The 15,351-nt window shown below is 35.6% G+C and overlaps 1 protein-coding gene across 1 annotated transcript in view; it reads left to right on the top strand.

The window, feature by feature from the left end:
* Positions 1 to 15,351, top strand: part of ACOXL (acyl-CoA oxidase like) — a 511,038-nt gene that overhangs the window by 306,444 nt on the left and 189,243 nt on the right. The window contains exon 12 of the mRNA XM_044659510.1: positions 15,099 to 15,208. Coding sequence (XP_044515445.1) covers positions 15,099 to 15,208 — 110 coding nt within the window. The remainder of the gene's footprint in view (positions 1 to 15,098; positions 15,209 to 15,351) is intronic.

The raw sequence follows: 15,351 nt of genomic DNA, 5'->3' as shown, positions 1-15,351 counted from the left end.
TCTTTCTTTCTTTCTTTCTTTCTTTCTTTCTTTCTTTCTTTCTTTCTTTCTTTCTTTCTTTCTTTCTTTCTTGTATGTAGTTGTTTGTATGTTACCTCCCGCATTAGACTGAGATCCTTGAGATCAAGGCAGATTTTTTGCCTTCTTTGTATCCTAAGCACTCACACTATTCCTGGAACATGGTAAATATTTATTAAATTGTGACTTGACTTCAAGATTCTTTTTAATTCTAAATCTATGATTTTATGACAATGGCTTGTCACAAGTGGTGCATCTAGTAAGTGCCTTAGGTGGGATTCAATCCCATTTCTTCCCATGTATATCTGTCCCTATCACCTTTGTGCCCAGTTAACCCCTAGATTAAATACGAAGTCTTCTGGTTGACATTTTCTTTATAACCATTCCCCTTCCTATCTTTCCAGTCTCTGACTTTAGTCTCCTCCACATACCTTATAAACCAGCAACATTGGCCTATTCACATTTCCTCAAATGCTATCTGCCTTCTCTTGTCACTGTTTTTTCCACTGGCTGACTATTATGACTAGAATTCTTTGACCCTCAACCTTAGATCCTCTGGCTTCCTTCAAGGCTAAACCCAAATTCTAGTACTCTTCAGTAACTGGTCACGCTAGCAACTAATGCTTCCTCCTCTCACATGTGTTGCATCAATGCTTTATGTATTTTGAATGTACAGGCTTTCCTTTCACACCCCAACTTTCCCCATGGCATTTTCAGTATATTGCGGGTCAATGTAAGAAATTAAATGGGAATTTTGAGGTAATTTTATGGAAGCCACAGATGACATGCAAAGGCCAACAGATGACACTGAAAAAGTTTAGAAATTATATAGCCTATGACCAAATATTTAGCCTAAATTATGCAATAAGATACCGTAAATACCCCCATAAAAGAAAAAGGAAAAAATTCAGACTTCTCTTGTAAGAGAAGAAAAGGCAAAAAATTTTACATGGATTTTCCAGATTTCCCTAATCCCTGCAATGGGAAAGGGATACATGAACTTATTTTTACATTTGTTTTTTTCTACTAGAATATAAGCTCCTTGTGTGTAGGGAGTATTTTTACTTTCTTTGTAATAAATAATCTGAGTAGGTCAAATGAAACGCAATTTGGGTGTGAGGAAAGGAAAGAAAAAAAGAAAAAAGGAAAGAAAAAAAAACTGATGATATTTACCCTGTAGAAGAAACAGCTTTGAGAGAGTATGATAGTAATTTTCAGGGACTGGAAAGGCTGGCATAAGAAAACAAGATTATATTTGTTTTCTTTATTCTTCTCCCTTTCCTCTCTTCTCCTGCAGAACTAGAAGCCAGTATTGCAAGTTACTAAGAGACAAATTAAATTTGAGATAAAGGAACCCCTTTTAACTATTAGAGCTATCAGAAAGGATTATGGGCTGCTTTGGAAGGTAATGAGTTCTCCTTCACTGGAGATCCTCAAAAGTTGGGTACTCATTGTCAATTATATGTAGTAGGAATACCTAGGGGCATTACATAGGTGGTACAGTGTATAGAATGCTGGTTCTGTCGTCAAGAAGACCAATATTGCCTCAGACACTGGCTATGTGACCCTTGGCAAGACATTTAACCTCTGTTTGCCTCAGTTTCCTTTGTGGCTATCAAACAAGATAATATTTGTAAATCTCTTAGCACAATGACTGGCATATAGCAGGTGCTGTATACATGCTTATATTCTTCCCCTTCACTTCTTAAATATGAATTGATAATATTCTTGAAACAATCCAGGCAGTACAAATTTGCAGGACTCACCCTGCTATTAATTTTCCTGGCTCATCTTCATTATAATTGGAGGTGCATTAAATGGCTCATATTTAGTAGATTTTCTCAGGATTTTGTTATTTTTTCCTTATCTCATTTGTTCATAATTGTCTATCCATTTTGTGAAGACTTTCCCTATTTCTCTTTCTTCCCTTCCCAGATTAAGTTTTGTAATGATTTGGGTGAAAGGCAGTATGGAATCATGAAAAAGGGATGCTTGGAGCTAGGAAATTTTAGGTTCACATTCTGCCTAGAACAAGATTTTTTTTTTGTTCAAGATGGGACAAGAGACAAAAAGGATACTAATTTACATCGGTAGGCAGAGATCCTTACATGGAGCTCCTTACACTAATGAAAACAAATCCAGTTTATAAAAAGATATGATAATAATAATAATCTGAAGTAGTGGTGTTTTCCATCAGTAAGGTGAATCACCCCTACTGATGGACCTTTTCATGGAGAAGTGAGTCTAGGTTTCCAAGGCCATACCAGTAGAATTCAAGCAAAAATGCTTCAAGTAGACCCCACAAAAAACCCCAAAACCTTACAACTGCTTCTCAATGAACAGATTTGCTGTGGTGGGAAAAATTCAACTCTAGAAGGCCACCAGGCAATTCATTAAACTTCTAAGACACAGATGAGTTACAATCTGTGTCAGAGAAGTACCCGTACGAGGCAGATGCCAGATCCTTGACATTAATGTAACAAATAAAAATAAACTTGAAACAATCTATAGAGGCTTTGAGCCAAGCTTTACATCATGAGAATGTCTGTCAACTTCTTTGTGAATTTCTAAAAATACAGAAAATCTTGATTGTAAAATAAATGATCAAAACAGCCACTTGCTCTAAAAAAAGAACTTTTATTAATGTCATACAACCGATACCATGGCATGCTTATATATAATTTGCAGTGCTGTAAGTAGTTGTTCTGAAAAATTGCTTATACTTAGAGTTTCCAGTTTGGGGCTCTAGATTTACTAGGGCTTCCTGCAGAAGAAATAATTTAAAACTGAAAACAAGACTGGTCTTTATAAGACTTTACCCACGTGCATCACTGTAGTTCCTATGAAGAGACAGGCATTATTATTCCTGTCTTAGAGAATGTACTGAGACACATTCAGGGAGAAAGAGGTAAAACAAAGCACATTTAAAAATATTGTTCTTCATTGTACACTGAAAGTGAAATTTTGTGGAACTATCCAATGTAATGGACGTTATTACTAGTAGCAATATAATAATCCAGGACACTCCTGAGGGACTTATGAGAAGGAACGGTGGGAGTAGAAACACAAAAGAAAAATTTGTGACATCATTTATCACTTGTTTATATAGGTATTTATAATTTATAAATGGCCAAAAGATATGAACACACAGTTCTCAGATGAAATCTTTAGTCCTATGAAAAAATGCTCCGTATCACTATTGATTAGAGAAATGCAAATTAAAATTAAAGCAACTCTGAGGTACCACTTCACTCTAATCATATTGGCTAATATGACAAAAAAAGGAAAATGATAAATGTAGGGAAGGGTGGGAAAATTAGGATATTAATGTACTATTGGTAGGGCTGTAAACCAATACAACCATCTGTAGAGCAACTTGGAACCATGTCCAACAGGTCATAAAACTGTGTGTAGTTTTTGACCCAGCAACACCACTACTAGGTGTGTATCCCCCAAATATCAAAGATAGGAGAAAAGCACCTATTTGTACCAAAATTTTCCTAGCAACTCATTTTGTGGTGACAAAGAATTGGAAACTGAAGGGATGTCTATCAATTGGGAAATGGCTGGGAAAGTTGTGCTATATGATTGTAATGGAATATTATTGTGCCATAAAATTGGCAAACAGAATTATCATAAAAAAAAATAGAAAGACTTACCTGAAATGATGCAAAGCGAAGTGAGCAGAACCAGGAGAATGTTGTACATAGTAACAGCAATAATGTATGATGATCAACTATAAACAACTCAATTGTTATTAGCAATGCAGAGATGTAAGACAACTCCAAAAGACTCATGATAAAAAAAGTTATCCACCACTATAAAAAGAACTGATGGAGTCTGAATGTAGATCAAAGCATCCCATTTTTCACTTAATCTCCTTCATGAGTTTTTTTCTTATATAAACAATGTGTCTTCTTTCACAACATGATGAAGATGGAAATTTGTATTGCATGATAGCACATAAATATATATACATATATATATATATAAACAAACAATATACCTATAGATTATCTGCCATCGTGGGGAAGCAGGAGGAAAGGGAGGGAAAGAGAGAGGACATGGATGAGAAAATATCATAAAATGATTATTAAAAATTGTATCAACATGAAAAAAAGAAAATGAAGGACAAACAACAATAATCATTTCATAACTCTGCCATTAACACATTAATGTACCTTATCTTTTTAAAATCCCTCCAACATTGCTGCCATTTTTGTCATATTTGCCAATTTTCAGGATGTGAGGTAAAACCTCACTATTGATTTGTATTTTCTCTTATTACTAGTGATGTGGAACATCTTTTCATGTGGTTGTCAAAACTTTTAAGTTCTTATGAGAACTGTTCATATCCTTTGATCATTTTTCTATTGGACAATGGCTATGTCTATCTATCTATCTCTTTCTGTCTATTTGTATATGTGTATGTATGTGTGTGTATTGTTTATACACCTTGGGTACCAATTTCTCTTCAGAGAAGTTTGACACAAATATTTCTTTTCCCCACTTAATCATTTTCCTTCTGAAACTAGATGCATTGATGATATCTCTCTCTACAGAAGCTTTTTAGTTTCAAGTTTCCACTTTTGTTGTAAACACAATATTATATTCCTTCAGATATTTTCATCTTTTTTAAGGAGACTCTGTTGTCACTGATTCTGTCTTTTCCCTTTACTCCTGATCCCCCTTCTCATTTGATATCTCTTTCACTTTAGACTTTTATTTATTAGTTCCTTTTTGTCTCCTGCTTTTATCTCATTATATATTTCCTTCCCCTTTTTTTCTCTCAGTAGATTCAGTAGATTGTCAAATAGATTCCCTCTTCTCCCCTTGAGCTAGTTCCTTACTTTAGAAATTTGTGCCGCTTTCCAAAGAGGATTTTTTTTTTCATTTTATTCATTATCCATCTTCTCTTTCTGTTTCATCTAGACCTTATTCTATGACTCATAACTCCTATAATTATTTGACTTCTCTCTTTTCTCTGGATTCCACATGCAGTCAATGCTTCTGAAGTATTTATACTAGGATCCCATTTCTGGGCATTTTCTGCTAAAGCCTGTAAGTATTCCTCTTTTCCATTGTGCTTCACTTCCAGAACAATACCATTTATTTGAGATGCCTCCTCACTATGTCACCATTTATTTAGCCTACTATTTATCTATACCCTTTCTTATTGACCTTTTTTTCCTATATTGGCCTGGAAATCTTCCTGGTCCTTGGGTTCACACCCCTTCCAGGTGCTATTTGCCTTCAAGGATTCCAATTCCCTTCTTCCCAGGAAAAAGAAATTTTAAAAAATCCTTCATATGTCTTCCATGGTAAGGTCCTCATCAGTCTTCACTAACCATCTCTCTTCACCCATGGGAGCATTCATTAGTGAAACTCCTTTCTATATCCAAAGTAAGGCCTTTTTCCTTACCCTCTCTTTTCAGTCTTTTCTTCCCTCCTCATAACTCCCTTGTAAGCTCTTTTCTTTCTGAGACCATGGAGGTCACTCTCCATTCTTTGCTATCCCTTAATTTGATCCTAGTACATCACTTGTTCTCTTCTTCTTGCTCTCCTTCCTCCCTTCCACATACCCTCTTATGTTGTAATATAGTTAATGTGGTCCCACTAAAGAAGCATCATCTATAGATAGGATGTCCCCAGGTTATGTCTATAATATCCCATATTCATTTCTTTTTTTTTTATTTTTGACATTTTTATTTATTTGATTAATTTAGGCTACTTTTCCATGGTTACAACATTCATGTTCTTTCCCTCCCTTCCTCCACCCCTTCCCATAGCCAGTGCTCAATTCCACTGAGTTTTACATGTGCCATTGATCAAGACCTATTTCCATACTATTGATATTTGTGCTAGGGTGACCGTTTAGAGTCTACATTCCAAATCATTTCCCCATCAACCCATGTGATCAAGCAGTTATTTTTTTATTGTTTCCACTCCCAGAGTTCTTCCTCTGAATGTGGATAGTATTCTTTCTTATAAGCCCCTCCAAGTTGTCCTGGATCATTACATTGCTGCAAATAGAGAAGTCCTTTACATTGAATTGTACCACAGTGTATCAGCCTTGGTGTGTATGGTTCTCCTGGTTCTTCTCCTTTCACTCTGCATCAATTCCTGCAGGTCATTCCAGTTCACATGGAATTCCTCCAGTTCATTATTCCTTTGAGCATAATCGTATCCCATCACCAACAGATATCACAGTTTCTTCAGCCATTCCCCAATTGAAGGGCATCCCCTCATTTTCCAATTTTTTGCTACCACAAAGAGCATGGCTAAAAATATTTTTGTACAAGTCTTTTTCCCTTTTTCTCTTTGGGGTATAAACCCAGAAATGGTATGGCTGGTTTAAAAGGTAGACAGTCTTTTAAAGCCCTTTAAGCATAGTTCCAAATTGCCATCCAGAATGGTTGGATCAATTCACAACTCGACCTGCAATGCATTAAAGTCCCAATTTTGCCACATCCCCTCTAATGTTTATTACTTTCCTTTGCTGTCATTTTAGCCACTTTACTAGGTATGAGGTGGTACCTCAGAGTTGTTTTTATTTATTTGCATTTCTCTAATTATAAGAGATTTAGAACACTTTTTCATGTGTTTATTGATAATTTTGATTTCTTTATCTGAAAATTGCCTATTCATGTCCCTTGCCCATTTATCAACTGGGAAATGGCTTGATTGTTTTGTACAGTTGGTTTAGCTCCTTACATATTTGAGTAATTAGACCTTTGTCAGAGTATTTTGTTATAAAATTTTTTTTCCAATTTGTTGCTTCTCTTCTAATTTTGGTTGCATTGGCTTTGTTTGTACAAAATCTTTTTAATTTAATGTAAAAAATTTATTTATTTTACATTTTGTAATTTTTTCTAACTCTTACTTGGTTGTAAAATCATTCCTTTCCCAATGATATGACAAGTATATTGTTCTCTGTTCACCTAATTTATTTAGTTTCCTTCTTTATATCCAAGCCCTTCACCCATTCTGAATTTATCTTGGTGCAGAGTGTGAGATATTGAGCTAGATCCAGTCTCTCCTACACTGTTTTACAATTTTCCCAGCAGTTTTTGTCAAATGGTGGGTTTTTGTCCCCAAAGCTGGGCTTTTTGGTTTACACTGTCTTGCTTAGGTCACTTACCCCATGTCTATTCCACTGATCTTCCCTTCTTTCTTTTGGCCAGTACCATATTGTTTTGACGACCACTGCTTTATAGTACAGTTTAAAATCTGGTACTGTTAGGCCACCTTCCTTCATGTTTTTTTTTTCATTATTTCCCTTGATGTTCTTGATATTTTGTTCTTCTAGATGAACTTTGTTAGAGTTTTTTCTAATTCAGTAAAGAAATTTCTTAGTAGTTTGATAGATATGGCATTTAATAAGTAAATTAATTTTGGTAGGATGGTCATTTTTATTATGTTAGTTCATCCTTCCCATGAGCAATCATTGTTTTTCCAATTGTTTCGATCAGTGATTCCAAAAGTGGTCTCTATTGCCCCCTGGTGGGTGATGCAGCGATCCAGGGGGGTGGTGATGGCCACAGGTGCATTTATCTTTTCTATTAATTGTTATTAAAACTTTTAAAAAATTAATTTCCAAGGGGTTAAGTAATAATTTTTCTGGAAAGGGGGCGGTAGGCCAAAAAAGTTTGGGAACCACTGGTTTAGATCTAGTTTTAATTGTGTGGAAAGTGTTTTGTAGTTGTGTTTGTGTAATTCCTGTGTTTGTCTTGACAGATAGATTCCTAAGTATTTTATATTGTCTAGGGCAGTGATAGGCAAACTACTTTGGGGGCCAGATGCAGCCCCCTGAAATGTTCTGTCTCTTAGCTTGACATTATTCCTAAGCTGACGAATACAATGAGTAGGATACAATACAATGAAACTTTGAAAGAGTTGCTTTAGAAACAGACCAACAGATGAGCATTTCCTTTCCTTTGGTCCCCTCTTTAAAAAGTTTGCCCATCACTGGTCTAGGGTGATTTTAAATGGAATTTCTCTTTCTAACTCTTGCTGCTGAGATGTTTTGGAGATATATAGAAATGCTGATGATTTATGTGGGTTTATTTTGTATCCTGCAACTTTGCTAAAGTTGTTGATTATTTCCACTAGCTTTTTAGTTGATTCTCTAGGATTTTTTTAGTAGACCACCATATCATCTGCAAAGAGTGATAGCTTAGTCTCCTCATTGCCTATTTTAATACCTTCAATTTCTTTTTCTTCTCTAATTTCTACTGCTAGTGTTTCTAATACAATGTTAAATAATAGAGGTGATAATGGACATCTTTGTTTCACTCCTGAACTTATTGTGAATGCTTCTAGTTATCCCCTTTGCAGATGATGCTTGCTGATGCTTTTAAATATATATTGTTTATTATTTTTAGGAAAGGTCCTTCTATTCCTATACTTTCTAGTGTTTTCAATAAGAATGGGTGTTGTATTTTGTCAAAGGCTTTTTTAGCATCTGTTGAGATAATCATGTGATTTTTGTTTATTAGCTTGTTGATATGGTCAATTATGTGGATGGTTTTCCTAATTTTGAACCATCTTTCCATTCCTGGTATAAATCACACCTAATCATAATGGATAACTCTCATTATCACTTGCTGGAGTCTTTTTGCTAGTATTCTATTTAAGATTTTTGCATCTATGTTTATTAGGGAGATTGGTCTATAGTTTTCTTTCTCTGTTTTTGGTTTGCCTGGCTTTTGAATAAGTACCATATTAGTTTCATAAAAGGAATTTGGTAGGCCTCCTTTTTTGCTTATTATGTCAAATAATTTGTATAGTGTTGGGATTAGTTGTTCTTTGAATGTTTGATGGAATTCACTTATGAATCCATCGGGTTCTGGTGATTTTTTTCTTAGGGAGTTCTTTAATGGCTTGTTCAATTTCTTTTTCTGATATTAGATTATTTAAGTATTCTATTTCTTCTGCTGCTGTTAATAGAGGCAACTTATATTTTTGTAAATATTCATCCATATCACCTTAGATTGCTATATTTATTGCCATATAATTGAGTAAAATAGTTTCTAATGATTGCCTTAATTTATCATTAGAGGTGAGGTCTCCCTTTTCATCTTCAATACTGTTAATTTGGTTTTCTTCTCTCCTTTTTTAAAATTAGATTTACCAGTACTTTATCTATTTTATTTGTTTTTTTCAAAATACCAGCTTCTAGTCTTATTTATTAATTCAGTAGTTCTTTTACTTGCAATTTTATTAATTTCTCCTTTGATTTTTAGTATTTCTAATTTAATTTTCATCTGAGGATTTTTAATTTGTTTGCTTTCTAGTTTTTTTAGTTGTATACCCAATTCATTAACCTCTGCCCTCCCTAATTTGTTAATATATGCACTCAGTGATATAAATTTCCTCCTTAGAACTGCTTTGGCCACATCCCATAGATTTTGGTAAGAAGTCTCATCATTGTCATTGTTTTCAATGAAATTATTGTTTCTATGATTTGTCTTTAACTTATTTTGGAGAATCATATTATTTAATTTCCAATTAGTTTTTAATTTGCATATCCATGTACCCTTACTAATTATTATTTTTATTGCTTTATCATCTAAAAGGTTGCATTTCTTTTTTCTGCTCTTTTGCATTTGTTTGCCATGTTTTTATGCCCTAGTACCCTGATGGTAAACCTGTGACCTGCATGTCAGCACTGACACACGCAGCCATTTTTCATGACACAAGGGTGCATGTGGCCTCATACAGAGACGTATGGGGCTGCATTCCAAGGATGAAGCATTTGCTATAGTGTAGTGTAGACACTCTGTGCTGGAGGTCTGTAGGCCAAAACAACTGTCACTAAGCAGGTAAGTTAAATAATTAGTTTTTGGTTTATTAAATACAGTTATATATTAAAATTATACATTTTTGTTATTTAAACTATAAAGTATCACAAAATTATGGTGTTTTTTCTTGAAGTGACACACCACCTTAGTTATACTCATTTTTTTGGTGAATTTTGACGCAACAAGCTCAAAAATTGCCTATCACTGCCTTAGTAAATGGTCAATCTTTGTGAATGTACCATGTACTGCTGAAAAGGAGGTGTATTCCTTTTTGTCCCTATTAATTTTTCTCCACATATCTATTAACTCTAATTTTTTAAAGATTTCATTCATATCTCTTACCTCTTTCTTATTTATTTTTTGGTTTGATTTATCTAGATGTGATAGAGGAAGGTTCAGGTCACCCACTAGTATAGTTCTATTATCTACTTCCTCCCTGAGCTCCACCAATTTCTCCTTTAGAAATTTGGATGCTATACCATTTGGTGCATACATGCTGATTATTGATATTTCCTCATTGTCTATACTGCCTTTTATCAGGATGTAATTACTTTCCCTATCTCTTTTAATCAGATCTATTTTTACTTTGACTTTGTCAGATAATCATGATTTCAACTCCTGCCTTCTTTTTCTCAGTTGAAACCCAATAGATTTTCCTCCAGCCTTTTACTTTGACCCTGTGTGTGTCTATCTGCCTCATGTGTGTTTCTTGTTGACAACATATAGTAGGATTTTTGTCTTTAATCCACTCTGCTATTTGATTCCGTTTTATGGGTGAGTTAATCTCATTCATATTCAGTTATGATTGTCATCTGTGTATTCCCCAACATTTTGAGTTCCTCTCCTAGTTCTGCCCTTTCTTCTTTCACTATTTCCTTTAAACCACTGGTTTGCTTTTAATCAGTCCCCCTATCCCCACCCTCAGTTTACTTCCCCTTCTGTCCCCTCCCTTACCATACCCCTCTTATTACATTTTTAGAGTCTATTAAATTCCCTCCCTCCTGTCTTTCCCTCCCTTTTTGAACTCCCCACCCCACTACTCCCCTTGGTTTTTCCCTTCTGATTTCCACCATAGGGTAAGATAGAATTCGATATCCCAATGGATGTAGCTGCTCTTCCTTCTCAGAACTAATTCCACTGAGAGTAAGGTTTAAGTATTACCTATTAACACTCTCTTCCTCTCCTTCTTATAATAGTATTCATCCCCTCCTCCTTCCCATGGGCCTCTTTGTGTGGTATAGATTATCTATTTTTCTTATTCCTTCATGTTTCTCTTGTTGCCGTCTTTTATTCCCCCCCCACACCTTTTCTTTTTCTTTTTTTGCATATTATCTTAGACAAGTTAGTACCCTAACCTCTCCCTCTGAATAATTCTTCTAATTACTATAATAGTGAATATGATTTTTGAGTTACACATGCCATTTTTCCATATAGGAATACAAGTAATTTGATCTTATTGAAGTCCTTAACGAAGCAAATTAAAATATTATTTTCTTTCTCCTCTTTTTCTTGTTTATCTTTTCATGTGTCTCTTGATTTTTGTGGTTGGATATTAAACTTTCCACTAAGTTCTGGTCTTTTCTTTATAAATATTTGGAAATCTTGTATTTTGATGAATGCCCATACTTCCCCCTGAAAGTATATAGTCAGTTTTGATGGGTAGGTGATCCTTGATTATAGATCCAGTTCTCTTGCTTTTCTGAATATCATATTCCAAGCCTTGTGGTCTTTTAGTGTGGAGGCTGCCAGATCCTATGTAATCCTGATTGGTATTTCTTGATATTTGAATTGTCTCTTTCTGATAGTTTGGAAGACTTCCAATTTGGCAATTATATTCCTGAGGGTTGTCTTTTGAGGATTTAGTGTAGAGGGTGATCTATGGATTCGTTCAATGTCTATTTTGCCCTCTTCTTTAAGAACATCAGGGCAGTTTTCTTGGATAATTTCTTGTAGTATGATGTTCAAGTTCTTATTGATTTCCGGGTTTTCTGGTAGACCAATGATCCTCAAATTGTCTCTTCTAGACCAGTTTTCAAGGTCATTAATTTTCTCAGTGTGATATTTCATGTTTCCTTCTATTTTGTCACTCTTTTGACTTTGCTTTATTCATTCTTGCTGTCTTGCAAGATCATTGGCTTTTACATGACCAATTCTGGTCTTTAAAGACTGGTTTTCTGCTATAATCTTTTTATTTTCCTTTTCCGTTTGGTTTATTCTGCTTTTCATGGCTTCTAGCAGGTCATTTCTTGTCTTCAATTTCCTTATTATTTCATTTGATTTCTGGACTTCAATTTCCAAGTATGAAATTTTGTCTTTTAAACTGTTATTTTCTTTTTGAACTATTTCCCACTTTTCTTGCTAAATCTCTTCCGCCTTTCTCATGATCTCGGATTTGAACTCTTCAAGAGCTTGTGACCAATTTTCCTTTTGGGGGGAAAGTTTGGATGTGTTTACTTGTTTGTCCTCCTCTGCTGTCTCCTCTGTGGTCTGGATTTTTTCTCCATAAAAATTATCCAGGGTTAATGCCTTTCTCATGTTCTTTCTGGTGGTTATTTCTTGGGTATTACTTGCCATCACTATGCTGATTTTCCTTCTCAGTCAGAAGTCTGAGGGGGGAGGCCAGGCTCTCTGTGTATGGAGCTAAGGAAGACATTTTCCCTAAGGCTACTTTCCCAATCATCTCCTCGCAGCTTCTGTCTGTCTCCCCTCTCCACTCTATCTCCGTGCCTAAGGTCCATGCTCTTTAGTCTCCTGGGGTCTCAGGTCTAGATGCTTTCAGGGGTAGGTCCCTAGTGCTCTTAGTCAGCTGCCAAGACCCTAGAGATTGCCACAAGCTCACTGTAATTCTGGCCTGCTGGCTTTGGCTCTGGCACCATAGGTGGAATGGGGGAGAGTTGATTAGCTTGTGTTTTGGTGGGAGCCCAGTACCTTCAATGCTGAGCCCTATTGTAGAGTCCATTCATCTGGATTTGGTGTTTTTGGCCTTTTGAGGTGTCATGTATTGTTTGGTGGTGAGGAGGGTAAGCTTCCAGCTACTACTCTGTAGCCATATTAACACAGAAGTTCTCCATATTCATTTCTTCACTGTTACTTCTGCCATATTTCCACCTTATGTTTATTTAGAAAGAAATCTCTTATCAGACCATAACTCTTACTGTTACTCTCCTTGTCTTCTGTATTTATTCATTCCTTCTGCATTTCTGTTGTTTGGAGTATTTGAAAAGCATATAATTACTTCCGCTGTGATTTTCTTTCTAAAAACATTTCAAACTCTTCTTTATTATTGAGTTATCTGTCTTTTAACTTGTATGGTTAAGCTTGGATTTTCAGGATAGGTCATCCAGGGCTGAATCCTGAGTTCCACTGCTCTTATGAATATATTATTCCATTCCTTTTTCCTTTTTCTAGTGAGTGTAGAATATTCATGTCATTCAAATGTCCTTTCCTTTGTATTTTATATTTTATACTTCTAGAAATTTTTGTTTCTGAATTTAATCATTACATTTCACCATTATGTATCTTTGAGTTTATAGCCTTGGATTTTTTTTTCTGGAAGCAATCTGTTAATTCTTTCCATATGAAATTTTATTTTCTATGTTTAGAAGTCTGAGACAGTTCTCTTCTATTATTTCTTTCATTGGAATGTTCAGGTTTTTTTCTGCCATGTTCTTCTAGGAGATGTTTGATCCTTAGGTTTCTCTGCACATCCTGTCTTTGAGTTCAGTATGTTTTGCTTATATGGTGGACGTATTTTCTTTTAATTTTTTTTTGCTTCTTTCCTAGATTATCCTTTACTTCTGTGTATTTTCATTCCCAATCTATTTTTTACCTTTTGTTTCTTTGATGAGGCTTATCAATGGAAATTCAAAATTTTGTTTTATTCATTATTTTTGTTGTGGAGGACATAAATTTTGTTTTCATAATTCTCATTTTTCTTTTGAATCACTCAAGAATAGCATGCTATGTTTCCATGTACTGCTAAAATTCTATAAGGCACTATCTCATCATGCACTGGATAATTTCCTTTATTTTGCAGGATTAATTCATAGATGCCTGAACTCATTTACTAGATCTGGAGTTCATATTTCCTACTTTTGTTCCCGTTCATCCTATTGGTTTATTTTTTTAATTTTCAATGTCTTGGAGTTTTTCTTCTTCATGAAATCTTTGGTATTTTAAGTCTCTATCCCCTCCCCATCCTTTTTCCTTCTCACTCACTTCTGAACCCTCTGACTATGGTTTCCTTAAGGACTAGATTTCAGAGTGTCTTAGTCTCTTACCGAACTGGGCAAGTCATGGTTCATCAGCCTAGGTCTCTACTCACCTGAATTTTGGATGGTCAGAAGTGGCCTCAATAGATGGTATGCTGTTTCCCTCAAGCTTAGTGGAGTGATACATATCCCCTCCCCTTGCCCATGGTGTCTTGTCCTGTTAACCTGTTCTTCTCCCTCTATTCCTCAGTTCTTTGGTCTAGCACCAGAATTTCCTACCAATTCAGAGCTTTGTAGCTTTGGTGCTTCTGGGTTGCAGACCTGACAGACCTTTGATCTTAAAGGGCTACGGTTAATCTGGTACTCATGGCCTTAGCAACCTTCTGTAGCATGCAGTTGAGATCTTCACAATACTGGAAGGAGAGAGAAGGGACTAGGATACAGGGGTGCATTTTGATATAATTTTGTGTCATGTCCTTGGGTCTGCTGTTATAGCCTCCCTGCTGTTAGCATGGAAAGATCAGGAAGGGAACTGACTAAACTCAAGGTCATCAGAATTGAGTATCATTTCAGGGTTTTTTTAGCTTTTTATTTTTAAAAATATCTAGTTCTCCTAGATCAGTGATGGGCAAACTACAGCCCGCAGGCCAGATGTGGGCCCCCTGAAATGTTCTATCTGGCTATGTGACCTTATTCCTCATCTGACGAATACAATAAGTAGGCTACAATACAGTGAAACTTTGAAAGAGTTGCCTTAGAAACAGACTGACAAATGAGCATTTCCTTTCCTTTGGCCCTCTCTTTAAAAACTTTGCCTATCACTGTCCTAGACCATGGAAACAGCTGAATTTGCTTCTCTTTGTTACACAGTTTTTGTTTTTGAGAGGTCGGGGGATAGAGAAAATGTCTTGTTTGCCCTCTTATTGCTCATGTCACCCAGAAGGATGTCCCAACACTTTCAAAGGGATAAACATGCTACAACAAAGCACAATAACTAAAGCAAGAGCAGCATTTCTTAATTATTTGAGAACTGACTGACATTCTGAAATGTGAATTCTATGTACAGGTGGTGGTACGGGAACTCCTGGCTCAGTATACCAAACAGTATGAGGAAAGACCACTTTTTGGCCTCCTTCGAAACTGGACAGAGTCTGTGAGTGACAACTTGAGAACCAGGTATGTAGAGTTTAGACTCCCACAATCACCAGTTTCTGCCTCCCTCCATATAATGGGGCTCAGTTATAGCACAGATTACTGTTACCCACTTTTGGAGCTACCAAGCCAATCCAAGTAACCCAAGAGACATTTGTTAAATGCCT

This window comes from Gracilinanus agilis, chromosome 2, assembly GCF_016433145.1.
Source record: "Gracilinanus agilis isolate LMUSP501 chromosome 2, AgileGrace, whole genome shotgun sequence".
NCBI classification, from domain to species: domain Eukaryota; kingdom Metazoa; phylum Chordata; class Mammalia; order Didelphimorphia; family Didelphidae; genus Gracilinanus; species Gracilinanus agilis.
The sequence above is the reverse complement of the archived record's forward strand: the minus strand, read 5'-3'. Positions and strand labels throughout refer to the sequence as shown.